This window comes from Elaeis guineensis, chromosome 6 (genome assembly GCF_000442705.2).
Source record: "Elaeis guineensis isolate ETL-2024a chromosome 6, EG11, whole genome shotgun sequence".
In the NCBI taxonomy this organism is placed as follows: Eukaryota; Viridiplantae; Streptophyta; class Magnoliopsida; order Arecales; family Arecaceae; genus Elaeis; species Elaeis guineensis.
Genome location: NC_025998.2, coordinates 16,932,806 through 16,948,098, shown reverse-complemented (window position 1 = coordinate 16,948,098; position 15,293 = coordinate 16,932,806). Strand labels below are relative to the sequence as shown.

General features: G+C 46.2%; 1 protein-coding gene across 2 annotated transcripts; it reads right to left on the bottom strand.

The window, feature by feature from the left end:
* Window positions 1-7,457: 7,457 nt before the first annotated feature.
* LOC140858491 (sorbitol dehydrogenase-like) lies at window positions 7,458-14,677 on the bottom strand. 2 transcript variants are annotated; one of them, XM_073259269.1, is made up of 6 exons: window positions 14,462-14,677; window positions 12,568-12,635; window positions 12,118-12,354; window positions 10,776-11,069; window positions 8,088-8,275; window positions 7,458-7,856 (listed from the first exon to the last, which is right to left on the bottom strand). In XM_073259269.1, the coding sequence occupies exons 1-6, from the start codon at window positions 14,568-14,570 to the stop codon at window positions 7,664-7,666; spliced, it is 1,089 nt and encodes a 362-aa protein (XP_073115370.1). In that variant the 5' UTR covers window positions 14,571-14,677; the 3' UTR covers window positions 7,458-7,663. The 2 variants fall into 2 exon arrangements, with proteins under 2 accessions (XP_073115370.1, XP_073115371.1); XM_073259270.1 differs by having other exon boundaries at window positions 10,776-11,066.
* Between the last annotated feature and the right edge of the window lie 616 nt (window positions 14,678-15,293).

The following is a 15,293-nucleotide window of genomic DNA, read 5'->3' as shown; positions in this document are numbered from 1 at the left end:
GTAGCCTGGTCGGAATGTCGCGGCAACAGCCGCGTGGGCTTTTAGCCTTTCTTCGGTCGGGGCCCGATCGATCAGTCGGCCGATGGATATGCCCGAAAATTCGACCGTAGAAGGAGTATAAACTCCCGTCATCGTAGATGCATCGGTCCGTGTAAGGGGCCGAAGTGTCGTCGGTGCCAGGTCCGCGTCGATGCGTCGGGGCTGAGCGCCGATCAGTAGTCGAAGGGTTAGAACTCCGATTTTTCAAACTGAACTTGTATTCCAACGATTGAATTACAGAATTCACTGGCAATACAGCTTCAAGTTGTCGGCGTTCCAAGTCCGGGGAATGGGCTTCCCCTCAAGGGTCTCCAGCCGGTAAGCCCTCGGCCCGAAGGTGTCAGCAACCTTGTAGGGTCCTTCCCAGTTGGGAGCCAACTTCCCTTGGTCCAAGGGCTTCGACACCTCCGCCTTCCTCAAGACTAGGTCGCCAGGTTTAAAGAGCTTTGGTCTGACCTTGGCGTTGTAGTACCGGGCAACCCTCTGTCGGTAGGAGGCCATTCGAATTTGAGCCTCATCTCGCAGTTCGGGGAGAAGATCTAGGTCGGCTCTCCGGCTTTCGGAGTTGTCCGGCTCGCGGTACTGCTCGACCCTTGAAGATGGCAGGCCAATCTCGAGCGGGATCATGGCTTCTGTCCCGTAGGCCAAACTGAACGGCGACTCTCCGGTTGGGACGCGGGGGGTCGTTCGGTAAGCCCACAGGACGGAGCCCAGCTCGTCGACCCAGAGGCCCTTGGCTTCGTTCAGTCGGGTCTTGAGTCCATGGAGCAGGGTTCGGTTCGTCACCTCAACCTCGCCGTTGGATTGTGGGTGCCCGACTGAAGTTAGTCGATGACGAATGTGGAACCTGGCGCAGAAGTCCTTGAAGTCTTGGTTGTCGAATTGTCGTCCGTTGTCGGTGATGATGGTGTGCGGCAATCCGAACCTGAAGATGATGGACTTTTGGACGAAGTCCTCCATCTTCCGCTCGGTGATCTGCGCCAAGGGCTCGGCCTCGACCCACTTCGTGAAGTAGTCGATGGCGACAACGATGAACTTCCTTTGGCCCGACGCCGGTGGGAAGGGGCCGAGAATATCGACTCCCCACTGAGCGAAGGGCCATGGAGCGACAATGGGAGTGATTTGGCTGGCCGGTTGGTGCTGAATATTGGCATACTTCTGACATGGCTCGCACCTTCGGACCAATTCTGCCGCATCCTTCCTCATGGTCGGCCAGTAGTAGCCCTGTCGTAAGACTTTGAAGGCTAAGGACTTGCCCCCCAAGTGATTCCCACAAATTCCTTCGTGGACCTCTCGGAGGGCGTAGTCAGCGTCGGTCGGTCCCAAGCACCTGAGCAGAGGGAGGGAGAACGACCTCTTGTAGAGTCGGCCGTCCATGATCACATATTGCGACGCCGACCATCGGAGTCGCTTGGCCTCCGTGGGGTCTTCGGGACTGGTCCCGTCGGACAAGTACCGGACGATCGGGTCCATCCAACTTGGTTCGGACGTTAGCTGCTGCACTTCTTCGACCCGATCGATGCTCGGCTGTGGAGGTTTTCGACAAACGTCCGACCCAAAGAATCATAGGCCGACGTTGCCAATCTGGAGAGAGCGTCGGCACGGGCGTTCTCCGTCCTGGGGATGTGGGAGATCTCGAAATGCACGAAGCGGGCCACGAGATCCTTTACCTTCTGAAGATACTTGATCATGGTCGGATCTCGCGCCTCGAAGTCGCCCTTGACCTGCCCCACGATCAGCTGAAGTCGGAGAATGCCCGGAGGCTGTCGACGCCCAGTTCCTTCGCCATCCTCAAGCCCGCGAGGAGTGCCTCGTATTCGGCTTGATTGTTGGAGGCCTTGAAGTCGAACCGGAGGGCGTATTCGGTGACTACCCCATCCGAGTTCGTGAGCAGGAGCCCGGTCCCCGCTTCCCTGAGCGTTGGAGGCTCCGTCGATGTGAAGTACCCAGGTGGAGATCGGGTCTGGCTCAGAGACCGAATCTCGTCCCGAGCCTTCAGCTCCCGACCTTCGGTCGGTCGTCGGGCATTCAGCGATGAAGTCGGCCAAGACCTGAGCCTTCAAGGCAGGCCTCGGTCGGTACTGAATGTCGAACTCGCTAAGCTTCATTGCCCACTTAGCGAGTCGTCCGGATGTGTCGGGTCGGCGCAGTACGGCCCTCAGGGGCTGGTTGGTGAGCACCACGATGGCGTGGGCCTGGAAGTATGGTCGGAGCCGCTGCGCGGAGACGGTCAGGGCGAAAATCATCTTTTCCGTCTCCGAGTATCTTGCTTCGGCGCCGTGGAGCACTTTGCTGGTGTAGTAGATGGGCTGATGGGTTCGGCACTCGTTTTCCCGAACGAGCACCGAACTGATCGCCTCAGAAGATGTGGCCAAGTAGAGATACAAGGTCTCCCCGACCTGCGGCTTTACGAGCAGCGGCGGGGAAGCTAAGTACCTCTTCAGGTCTTCAAAGGCCTGTTCGCATTCATCCGACCAAGAGAAATCGTTCGCCTGGCGCAGGGTTTTGAAGAACGGGAGGCACCTTTCAGCTGATCGGGAAATGAATCGGCTAAGAGCGACGATTCTCCCGTTCAGTTGTTGGACCTCCTTCTTGGTGTTCGGATGACGCATGTCGAGGATCGCCTTTATCTTCTCAGGGTTGGCCTCGATCCCTCTCTGAGAAACGAGGAATCCGAGGAACTTCCCCGAGGTCACCCCGAAGGCGCATTTGGTCGGATTGAGCTTCATTCGGTGTCGTCGAAGGGTGCGGAAGGTCTCCTCGAGATCCTGAACATGGTCCGGGATCTGCGTGCTCTTTACCAGCATGTCGTCCACGTACACCTCCATGTTACGCCCGATCTGGTCTTTGAAGACCTTGTTGACGAGTCGCTGGTAGGTGGCGCCGGCATTCTTCAATCCAAAGGGCATCACCCGATAACAGTAGAGGCCCTTGGGGGTCACGAACGCGGTGTGCTCCTCGTCTTCAGGCGCCATCCGGATCTGATTGTACCCGGCGAAGGCGTCCATGAAGCTGAGCAGTCGAAATCCGGACGTCGCATCCACCAGCTGGTCGATCTTCGGGAGCGGAAAGCTATCCTTCGGGCACGCTCGGTTGAGGTCGGTGTAGTCGATGCAGATCCTCCACTTCCCGTTGGCTTTCTTGACCATGACGACATTGGCGAGCCAATCGGGATACGTGGATTCCCGAATGAAGCCCGCCTCGAGCAGCTTGTCCACTTCCTCGTCGATGGCCTTCTGCCTTTCTGGGGCGAAGGACCTTTTCTTCTGCCTCACCGGTTTCATCGTCGGGTCGATGTTGAGTCGGTGAGTCATTGTTTCCGGAGGGATGCCCGACATATCTGCTGCCGACCATGCGAATATGTCGGCGTTGGCCGTCAGCAGCTCCGCCAGTCGGTGGCGTTCGGCGTCGGGCAATTGAGACCCGATCCAAACTTTTCTGTCGGGATTTTCTCCTACCGGGATCGCCTCGAGCTGCTCGGCCGGCGAACCCCGCTCTTCCTCCTCCCGTTGATCCAGTTTGTCAATTGTCAGGGGATCCTTTGTCTCGTCGCTTTGGGCGGAGATTTGAAAGCATCGTCGGGCGAGCTGTTGATCTCCGCGCATCTCCCCGACTCCGTTTTTGGTCGGGAATCGAACAAGGAGATGGTACGTCGAGACGATCGCCCTGAGGGCGTTCAGTCCGGGTCGCCCGAGTATGGCATTGTAGGCCGAAGGAACTTGGACGACCGCGAAGATGAGGGAGACTGTGCTTTGCCGTGGTTCGGTACCGACCGTCACGGGCAGGGTGATTTCTCCTTCTGTCGTGACGGTGTCTCCGGCAAAGCCAATCAGGGGCGTGGAGACCCTACTAAGTCGATCCGTCGGTAGTCGCATTCGGGAGAAGGTCGAGTAAAACAAAACATTTGTCGAACTTCCATTATCAACAAAAATTCGTTTTACATCGTAATTGGCTATTGTCGCCGACACAACAACAGCGTCGTCGTGGGGAGTCTGGATGCCCCGAACGTCGTCTTCCGCGAAGGTGATTACGTCGTTCGGTCGTGGCTTTTTCGTCGGCTCCCCCCTGTAGACGTCCCCGATCCCAGCCGCTTGGAATCATGTTGATGACTCCAGCCGTCGGCTGGTTAGTCGGTGCCTCTTCAGTCGGCTGGGGGCGTCGATCGGCAGTCGGTCGGGTCGGCTGACCCTTTCGAAACTTGCCGAGATACCCTCGGCGGATGAGATTTTCGATCTCATCCTTCAACTGGATGCATCGCTCGGTGTCGTGGCCGTGGCTCCGATGGAACCGGCAGTACTTCCGATGGTCGAGGCCCTTTGCCTTCAGAGGCGGAGGCCGTCGCAGGTATTCCTCCCCTTCGATCTCCATCAAGATCTGCGCACGGGGAGCGGAGAGAGGAGTGTAGGAGTCATACCTGGGACGCACCGACCTCGGAGTCTGTCGGCGGGGTGATTTTTGGATCTGTCGGGGTGGAGAAAGCCGACTATCGGCCGGGGGCCTGCTTGGTTCGGCGGGCTCCCGACCTTTTCTTCGCTTCTCCTTCGGACCCCTGGGCTCGACCAGGCGTCGGTCGGACGCTCCTTCGTCCGCGCGCATATACTTGTATGCGCGCTCCAGTAGCTCGGCGTATGTTCGGGGGAGGGTCTTGTCCAGAGAATAAGTAAATCGGGACGACCTCAGGCCCCTCTTCATGGCTGAAACCGCCATGTCTTCGTTGAGGTCCCGGACCTCGAGCGTGGCCGCGTTGAATCGCGCCACGAAGTGTCGGAGCGTCTCGTTTTCCCCCTGCTTGAGGGAGAAAAGGCTATCCGACGTTCGCGGCGGCTTTCGGCTGGTGCTGAAATGGGCCACGAACGAGTGCTCGAGCTGCGCGAAGGAATGGATACTGCCTGATCGAAGACCGGAGTACCAAGCCCTGGCAGCCTTGCGAAGTGTGGCGGGGAAGCCGATGCAAAAAAGAGCGTCGGTTGCCCCTTGAATTGTCATGAGAGCTTTATAGCTCTCGAGGTGGTCGACTGGGTCGGTGGAGCCGTCGTATGGCTCCACGTTCGGCATTTTGAACCGACTGGGATCGGCTCATCGAGGATCAGTCGAGAGAGAGGCTGGGCGGTCTGGAAGTCGACGTCGTTTGAAGACTTCTGGCCGTCCATCTGCAGTTGGGCGAGTCGGCGGTCGATCTCCTCGAACCGTCGCTCGTAGTCGTCCGCTCGTCGATGCTGGGAGACCCCAGGAGTGGAGCCTCCGGAAGACTCTGAAGGAGAGGCCGACGGTGTGCGCGGCCGCTTTTCCTTCCTCGCCCGTTCCAACGGGGAAGGAGAGGGCCGCTGGGACCGTCGGTCGTCGCGCCGAGGTCGACCCTCCTCCTCCCCGTGGGAGCGCTGTTGGGAGCGCTCGCCTGGAGGCGGCAGGGTCGGCGCGACCGTCGGCGGCTGCTCCTGGAAGGCATAGGTCGGGCCGCCGGTTGTTGCTGGAGGCTTTTGACTGCGTCGGTCAGTACGGTCATCTGCCGTACAATGGCCGCAATCTGCGCCTCCGTAGTCACTGCAGGGCGCGGAGAGCTAGGCTCCGCCGCCGGTGGTGGTGGAGAGGCCTCTTCCCGGCGGGAAGAACGCCTTGCCGACCCAGTGATTCTCGATCGTTGAGCTCTTGTCTTTGTCATGCTGTCCCCTTCCTGGCGCGCCAATCTGTTGCGGCCAATCGCCTCGTCGCCGATCGCCGGGAGCGTGCACCTGCAAAAGAAGTCCGCACTGACCGGAGGCGGCTCCGCGGGGACCCTCCGACGGTCAAGTCAGAGAGGTGACTGGGCAACAGTAAATGCAGACAGAGAGCTCTGAGAGGAGAAGAGAGAGAGAGGAGCGAGCCTGCGTATGTGGAGAGACGGGCGGATCGATCCTTTGCACTGTTGCCTTCCCCGGTATATATAGTGGAGCACGGTATGGCACCGTCATTAATGGCGCGGACAAGTGAGGAACTGTCAACTCACTGTAGGCTGTCAGAGCCGCCGTGAAAACATCATGCCGCCGTGTAGCCGTCTAATCACCAGGGTTGACCCGGCTCTCGGCGGGACAATACCCTAGGTAACTGTGCCGCATGTCCGTGTCAGAGCTGACAACGTCTGGCGGCCGTACGGCGGTTGGTGGAGTCGGCCGACCCGAGGTCGGTGGCCAACAGAGTGGCGTCGGGCTCCTCCGTCGGTCGGCGAGCTTCAAGTGGGTCGGCGACCGGACCTCTGGGTTCAGTCGGTCGGGAATAGACCGTGGGATGGCCGTGGTTAGCCGCTGATGGCGTCCGTTGGCCTACCGCCCGACTTACGATCGACCAGTCGGAGTCGTTCGTCGGGCCATCGGTTAGTCGGTCGGGCCGCTAGCCGATCGGGCCCTCCGATGGTCGGTCGGTCGGTCGGTCCCTCCGATAGTCGGTCGGTCGATCGGTCCCTCCGATAGTCGGTCGGTCGGTCGGTATCCCCCAACATTTATGTAGGATAAATAAATCTAAATAATATCCTTTTGTTAGTTTTTTTTAAATGAAGTCATGAGTTACACAATTATTATTTCACTAGGTAATGGCAATCCAAATTTTTATAACTTTGGCACAGCAGTGGAAATAAGGTGGAGTAATTCATTCCATCTCTAAGATTAAGGGCCAAAATGCACGATCGACACGCATGAATAAATGAATGACACTTCCCATAATTCCATTCTCCCAGGGACCCCATAATTTGGAGAAATCCATGTGTAATCTTGACATGACCTGCAAGCTTAGCTTGGACCAACATAGAGCTGGTATGTTTGGACGGGCATAATTACGATTGGGTCGTAGAGCAGTCCAGCTTGTTAATCTTTGTTTTAAATGCTCAAGTTCTAATTTAGAGATTTCATCCAATTGATCTAAAATGACAACATTATTAGTCGGGTAGGGTTTACACAAGTTTCGTCAGAGCCCATATACGGCCCTTGCTGAGTGCAGTACCGGAAGCATGAGAATTTTTAGAGTAAATGGACGTTATAAAAGTTAAAGTTAATCCCGACGCATGGTAATTAATTAGGATCATAACGTAAAATCTATCAGGCATACTTCTCCACCCATGACCCCATCACATCCCTTCTCGGGACCGCTTCTCTGCTAACTGCTTTAGTTCCCCTGTAGATTTTCCTTTTTCTTTTACAATATATTCTACTGCATATGCTCATCCAAATTTGATGTTCTACTCAATTATATATTCGTGAAACTAGGCGTCAATGCTAAACATAAGGAAATTATTCATGGAGTACCATTGAAGCAACAAGGAAGATCGATGGTCGACCACCAGGTTCGAACTTTGGACCTCTTCCAATCAAAGAAAGATGCCAATTAGCTAAACTAAAACCATCGGAACTGCAAAGTTGCTAGAGCATTATTTAGTATGACAAGAAACCAGAGGCAAAGAAATTTGGATTTTTAAATAAAGCAATCAAGAGAGTGGATAATGAAACACAAGAAATGTCATAACAACACCACAAAGGAACTCTTAGTTGTACAGAGGCTGGACTCACTTTTCTCTCCTACGATGGCATGGAACCACTATGCCATGCAACTACATGAGATTTAGATCCAGACTCTGCAATCATGGCTCATGTCTTGACAGCTACAGATTAAACATCACCTTGAGTGCATCACGACCACGAGCACTGACCTCAAAAGCTTCCTCCACCTCCTTCTGAGAGAATCCATACCTGTGAGTTATCAAAGGCTTCACATTAATCTTTCCAGTCCTCAGGAACTCAATGCACAATGGCCAGGTGTCCTTGTAGCGGAAGACGCCAATTATATCAACTTCTCTGTAACAAAAAATGGTAGAAAAATATAAGCAATCGCTACATCAAGTCAATAACAGAGTATTCATCTTATCAAGTTCAATAGCCTTAAAAAAAAAAAAAAGGGAAAAGAAAAGAAAAGAAAACCAAGAGAAAAAGGTTCGATGGCATTGTTCTCTCATCATGATCCAATTTCTCAATTTTTTATTCAACCAAAGACGAGTAGTGGAGGAGTATTGATGGAAATGATAATACCTTGCTGCAGCAGGAGTAAGGGGGACGGTCAACTCATTTTGGCCCATTCCCACAAGGCAAACTTTACCACCAGCACGGGTAGCATTGAGAGCAGTCGACATTGTTTTGCTAAAACCAACACAATCTACGGTGATATCAATATCAGCACCCATAACCTTTTGTATTTGAATAACCTCCTCATCAATATCCTATAAGAGAATAAAGAGAGCAACTTATGGACAAGGAATCATGGAAAAAATAAAAAACAATTGGCCCAAATGAAGGTGCTACAACTATTGGATTACAGCTTCATGATTTACATAATTTTAATAAATAATAAATATTTGTTATCAACTTTGACTACTTTGTGGATTGTTAACTTTGTTCTAAATCCTCTATAGGAGTCATGAGTCAATATAATTGTTTGGCCTTTTCCATGTAATGTCAGTTCCACCAAGCCTCTTGCATAAGCCCTTTTTTGACTACACATTCTACATATATACTCCTATAAAAATGGCAATATATCTCAACTTATTATATCAGAGTTCTTCAAATGACATGTCCATTGCTGAAGATGCATAAAATGGTATCAAGATTTTGAATGATCAAATATCTCCTTGTCCTTTGACCTACATAAACCTTCATGGTAATGCACTAGCAAATTGAATTGCACCTCTCTCAGAGCACCTGCGACGCTACTTTGTGTAGTGTCCCCACTCACAACAATAACCATATATTGGCCACATAAATTAATTGTGTAAGAAATCAGGTATATAAAGTATGAACTATGCTAGCATCTGTAAATAAGTAGTTTTATTTGGTCTTGAAATGTAAAACAATAACGGCAATCCTCTCCCGGTGGACAAGTTCGTTCATCGGTATGAAGTCCGAAATCTTCGATCTTAAACCTTACATTAGGGATTTCTTTGGTGAAAAGTCTGTTCATAAATCTTGCTTTCTAATTCCTAGGAAGTGTACTTCAGTGTCAAAGATTCACAGCTTTATGTCTCCCCATCATCCAGCCAAACTTAAAATGAAAGAAAGACATATAGCTAATGAATCTAATTGATGAGTCTTGAGTTGTAATTCATTGTCAAGGACCAAAAACTTAAAAAGCCATGCTCATGAAAATGCCCATTGTTATGGAACTCTTGCCCTATCCAAGAGCTTGAGTAGTTAGTAACTTGGTGATTATGTTGCATTTGTAAGCACTTTCACTTTTCCTACTTCTTAAAATTCAAACAAAATGTTCCATTTCTATTTTATTTTTAAATTCTATAAAAAACAAAAACATGTTTGGTGTAATAAGCTATTTTATTTTTGTGTAGACAAAAAATATATACATATATCAAAAACTAACCCCTCCATCATTTGGTAGTGGCAATGGGAGTGATGCTAATGATAGCAATGGTGGCAAAGAAGGTAGTAGCGGCACCCCAAATAGATGCGATCATGGTGGTAGTAATGGCATTGGTGGAAGCAACGACTATAATGGTGGAGGTGGCAATGGTAGTAGTGATGGATATGGTAGCAATGCATTAAGAAAATTAGAGATGACAGTAGTGGTGGCAATGGCTATAGCAACGAAAGCTGTGGTGGTGGCTATGACAATGGTGGAAAGGACATCAAGGCTGGGGGGTTTCCGCTTAAAAAACTTTAGTTTCTCTCCTTTAATAGAAAGGGAAATAGTGGATTTATGTTATAAATATCCGAGTCCAATTTTGGGATACACCACCATGACAATTTCTAATTCCTTTTAGTTCTTTTTTTCAGAACAGGTGAAAGTAAGATTATTTACTTCAACATTTTATAGAAATTATGAGAATAATTAGAAAGTTGAAAATAGCACATGATTACCAAAACAAGTTTTTCTTTTTGTCTAGATTTCCATGTTTTGTGTCCAAAAATAGAAAACGTGGAAAAACAGGATGCCAAACATCAACTTAGTTTCATGTTGTGGAACGTCCAAGTAGCATATGATCTTTTGTAGTAAAATTAATCCTCTTTCTCATTATAATTCCTCAACTTCTTCTTCTTCTTAGGTTGAGAAGCAATCTACATCTTGTTTAATCTATAGTGTATCTTTTGTCTAAAGTTGAAATAATCTTCTGTTAGACTTTTATGCAAGTAACTTATATCTAAGAGCTTATTGTACAATAGAATGCACAATGTATTACAAATTAAGAGAAAAAAGACAGAGGAATAAGGAATTGAGATAGCCCCTGATGTATAAGAGATGATCAAAAGAAAAGAAAATATTTAGGGCCTGCTTGGTTAACCTAGCAAGATTTAGACTGAATTTTCTGCTGAATTTATGGACCTGTAAATCCCTTTAAGCATGGTTCATATCAACTAAACATCTTTCCAACCTTAATCCTAGGGAAGGAACAAAAATAAATAAATAAATAAAATAAAAACAAAAGAAAAGGACTCCACGAATCTTTTTTTCTTCCAGTAGACCAATAGACCCACGGCTAAGTTTAGGTCAAGCCTTTAAAAGATGCGAGCCGTGCAGACCAACAGGTCCGATTCCTGCAAGATATTCAAATATCGAAACAGGCCCTAGGTAAGCCATTTATAATTAAAAGCGGCCTATTATATGCTAAAATCTTTTCAAATTGGGTGACAGAAGAAAAAGAAGAATCTATAGCAATATATACCATACTTAACCAAGGAAACGTAGAAGGAAGAGAAGAAAGTTGGCAAAACCTCCATGTTTGAAGAAACTCTAACAATTTCATCCGCTCCAAGAGACTTTGCAACTGATAAACGGTGATCATTAACGTCCGTTATAACTATTTTTGCAGCACCAAATGCACGAGCTGCAAGCATTGTGATCAAGCCTATCGGTCCAGCTCCCATGATTAGCACATTTGTCTCTGGACCAACACCAGCACGACGGCATGCGTGGATCCCAACGCTGAGGGGCTCACACATTGCCCCTTCCTCCAAGCTTACATTGTCCGGAAGCTTGAAACAGAGCTCAGCAGGATGCACCAACTGCTAAGAAATGAGAGAGACATTAGCATCAAGCGAGCAGTCCTTTTAGCATGAACCTGATTGGAGTCCTTTTTTTTTTTTTTGATTGAAGGATTTTGCTGCGGTTCTAAAATAATAAATGTTGAGGAAATGCATGAGTAAATGAGGAGGAAAAAAAAAAAAGAAGAATACTAAAGCTTCAAATTTATAGCATATAAAAAAATTAAGAGACGCTGAAGCTAGGAGATTGAAAGTTGATACTGCATGCCATTCCCGCTCTACAACCATGCAAGTATTCGACCTATAGATGAATGGTGGAATGTACTAAGATATGGTTCCACTGAAAAGAGCAATTTTTTCCCCCTCTTTTAATATTCTTGCAGGATCCTTTTGGATGAGTAGCACGAGAGTAAAAAAGTTGGCTCTATGGATTTGTCAATGTCAATATGGCTCTTAAGGTTAATTGAAGTTAGGACACATTTTGTTCCTGCCAGCTTGTTTGGTTGGGATATCAAATTAGTCTCCAAACCAGCTTGTTTCTACCCTCTGCAACAGCCCTGTTTTTGCTACAGACTCTCCCTGTTTTGTTCCTAACAATTTGCTGTATCTGTTTTTTTTTCCCAGTCATTCTAACTTGTAGCTCCTTACTGAAGATCAGTGTCAATAAACGCCTGGTGGCTGCTTTGCCAGCCTCCATTGAGATCAGAAAAAAAAAAAAATGGGACATGTTTGGTTGGAGGGAGTTTACTCTTGAATTGAAATAGAACCATTTGGTTGGAGGAGATCTATTCCTATTCCAATTCGAGAGGAAACGGGAGTATTCCAATTCTCCAGAATCAAATTATTACTCTTTCTTGGGATTTAAATTCCATTTCAATTTTGATTTCGATTTCGATTCCAGCCACGAACCAAATATATTGGTGGATATGTCGATTCCAACTCTCATTCCAATCAATTTCTATTGAACAGCAATATCTATAAGGTAATTCTTGCTTTTAAAGTACTGATTATATTACAATATCTAAGAAGCCCAGGAGTTAAAAACTGAAAAATTGTCAAAAAAAGCTGAAACCTGATTAGCCAAGGAACCATGAACAGGAGGTGCGGCAAAGGACTTCATCTCCAGACAGAGGTTGTAGCGGCCACCCTTGCAGTACCTGCAGCGCGAGCAACCCATCCCTGTTTCCAATGCTACGCGGTCACCCACAGCCAGGGACTTCACTTCACTGCCCACCTCTTCTATAACCCCAGCACACTCATGCCCAATTACCATAGGCTCTTTGACGACAAAATGGGCACAACGCATCGTCTGTAGTTTCAAGTAACCTTAACGATATAAGTTAAACAAATCCATATCTAAAATTCCATCAGTCAATAGAATCAGTGGGTAAAGGTGACTAACAAACCAAGGATTTGATAGAGTTATTTATTGTAAAAGAAAACATTGGTAAGATGCTTTTGCCTCAACAAGATTCAGAGAGACATGGTAGCACGAGTAAATCCAGGAGATGGGGAGATGAACCTTGAGGAAATGAACATCACTTCTGCAGATACCAACAGCCTTCATCCGCACCCGAACATCTCGAGGGCCTGAAGACAGTCATTTTTTTTTTTTTTTTGTGTCAAGATAATCGAAAGATGAGAAAGAAAAGACAGAGTAATTTATATCGTGATCGATTAAAATTGGCATGTTTGGATGTAGAAAAGATGTAGAAAACACAATGCGCCCTGATCATCACCATCATTATCATCATCATCATATTAATTTAAACTCCACCAGTTTATTCACAAAATTTAAAAAGTAAAAAAAAAACAGTCAAGATTTTTTTTTTTTTTTTTTTGTTGGTGGTAAAAAGAGCAGTGAGCTTGATTCCAAAATGAAATATTGCAAGATCTGTGAGATAATATGAACATAAAGGTCCATACATGCACGTACATAGGATGGATGATATGCAACAATATAGGATATGTGTGTAGCAACAACGAAAAAGCTATAAGCTAGCTATATATCCTGCTGGAGCCTGTAAAGAATACATATAGCTGATGTAGCTCCAGAGCTTCATTCTCCCAGCGGCGGTACATCATCAATATCCTGATGGCCTGACGAGTAGAACAATTTATCACAGCCCTAGGAGGCATAGTAATGGTGCAGCAGCTATCAATGCAGCCTGAATGCATTGCAAGGCACTCCAGTTGGGCCTAAAACATCCCATACAACTTTGCAGTAAGTGCTCCCAGAATAAGACAATCATCCAGCTTCCCCAGACAAGCAGAGCAGAAAATTATTGCAACATTAAGGGACCATTCTTTGGAAGGTAAAAATTTCATCCAGAACTTTATTTTTTTCTAGACAAATATTTTTAAACAATATTTACATAAAAAATAATTTATTCATATTTTTTATATTAAAAAAGACTTTGAAATGTATTATCCATGTTATTTTATATTACAATTTTCTCATTTAAGTTGCTAAAATTTATCTATATTTTGCATAATATCTTTTGTTATATAAATATTATTATATAATAATATATCATATTATATAATATAATTTATAATAATATATAATATTATATAGATACCACATTATATTATATATAATAAGATAATATAATATGATATTTTAAAAATAATAAACTATAATATAATAATAATATAATATATAATAATAATAGTCTATTATATATAATATATTATTATATTATATTTTATATTATTATAATAATATAAAATATAATATGATATGATATTTTATAATTTTATAATATAATATATATTATATTGTTATGTTATTATTATAGAATTAGAGATATTTGGGAAATAAAATTAATAAAATATTTTTTAGACTATGAAAAAATAATTTATCTACCTTCTAGACAGATGGATAACATTTTCGTTCCATTTTATGAGTAAATATATTCAAAAAAAATAACTAATTTATCTTGATAAGTATAAAAATATGAATAAATTGAACAATTAAAAAATTAATCTATTTTTTCATCATATTTATCCATCACAGGATGGATCCTAAACTTTCAAACACAGTTCCCAGTTCGGATACACGGAGAGGCCCTGTTGAACAAAAATAGACAAAGGGACAGGAAAATAAATGGGCAGAAATTGCCAAAATCCAGCAGCCTTGGTTGACCCTACGCTAAAATGTAAAGACATACGTAGAGATGCGCAAAAAGTAGTGCTCATAGCTGGGTTAAAATGGTAAAATCAAGGTGAATTGATTGACAACTAATACATGACATGAAAATAAAAAGAAAGAAGGTCAAACCCATAACGTAGAAGATGGTATGCGTACGGACGAGCGGCCATACGCGTACCCGAAAAACTTAACCATCATCATCATAATGAAGAACAAATGGGAGAAGAAAAAATGAGGAAGAAAGAAAAGAGGTGGTAGATACCAAGAGGTGGGAGCTGGTAAGGCTGGATCTTAAGGGTGTTCACAGACACCAGCCAAGCTGCCATGTTCTGCTCCTTCCCATCTCCATTTCCTTCGCCACCACTCCCCATCTCCCTCTGCCTCTTTCTCCCTATCACTCTTCTGATCTTCTCTTCTCTTTATGAGCTTCTCTTGGCACTGTGGCCACAAGAGTCGCTGTAAGGAGCGGTCCCGGGGGTGGTGTTGGATAGATTTATTCCTCCCTTCTTGGGACCTTATCCCGCTGCCGACGGTTGGGCAGGATAACTTATTCTCGTGGAACGATTTGTTGCTGACCCACACGTTACGAGAACCGCGCGTGTCACAATACCACAAAAATCAGGCAATGAGTGGGTTCTAACGGATGGATTTGTGATAGCGGGTATCCCGGTCTGCCTGTGTTACAAAGTTTACCATCCAGGATTCATGCTCGCACCACGCATGCTAGGTGTAAGGAGTTTATGATAGCTAACAGAGGTTATGATAGGTGGACATTGTAATATTTTCCGTTAATATGTCTATATGTGGCTTGGTCATATATATCTATTGCCACTGTGTTGCTGTAGCCTCCCGGTCAGATCGCAACTCAATCTCGTAGCAGAGAATAATGTCAGTCTACTGGCGAGGACTCTAGCTGATACCTGTAAACAAGTCTATTTGTCTGGGTGTGTCTGATGGAAATCCTCCGATGATCAAGTTAGTTGAGAACTATGAATGGGATGAGTAACACTCAAGAGCGCTTGAGAGACTTATCTGAAAGGTTTTTTTCTTCCCCATTTGTAGATGGAGGACCAATGGCCATTTTGGAAAAAGTG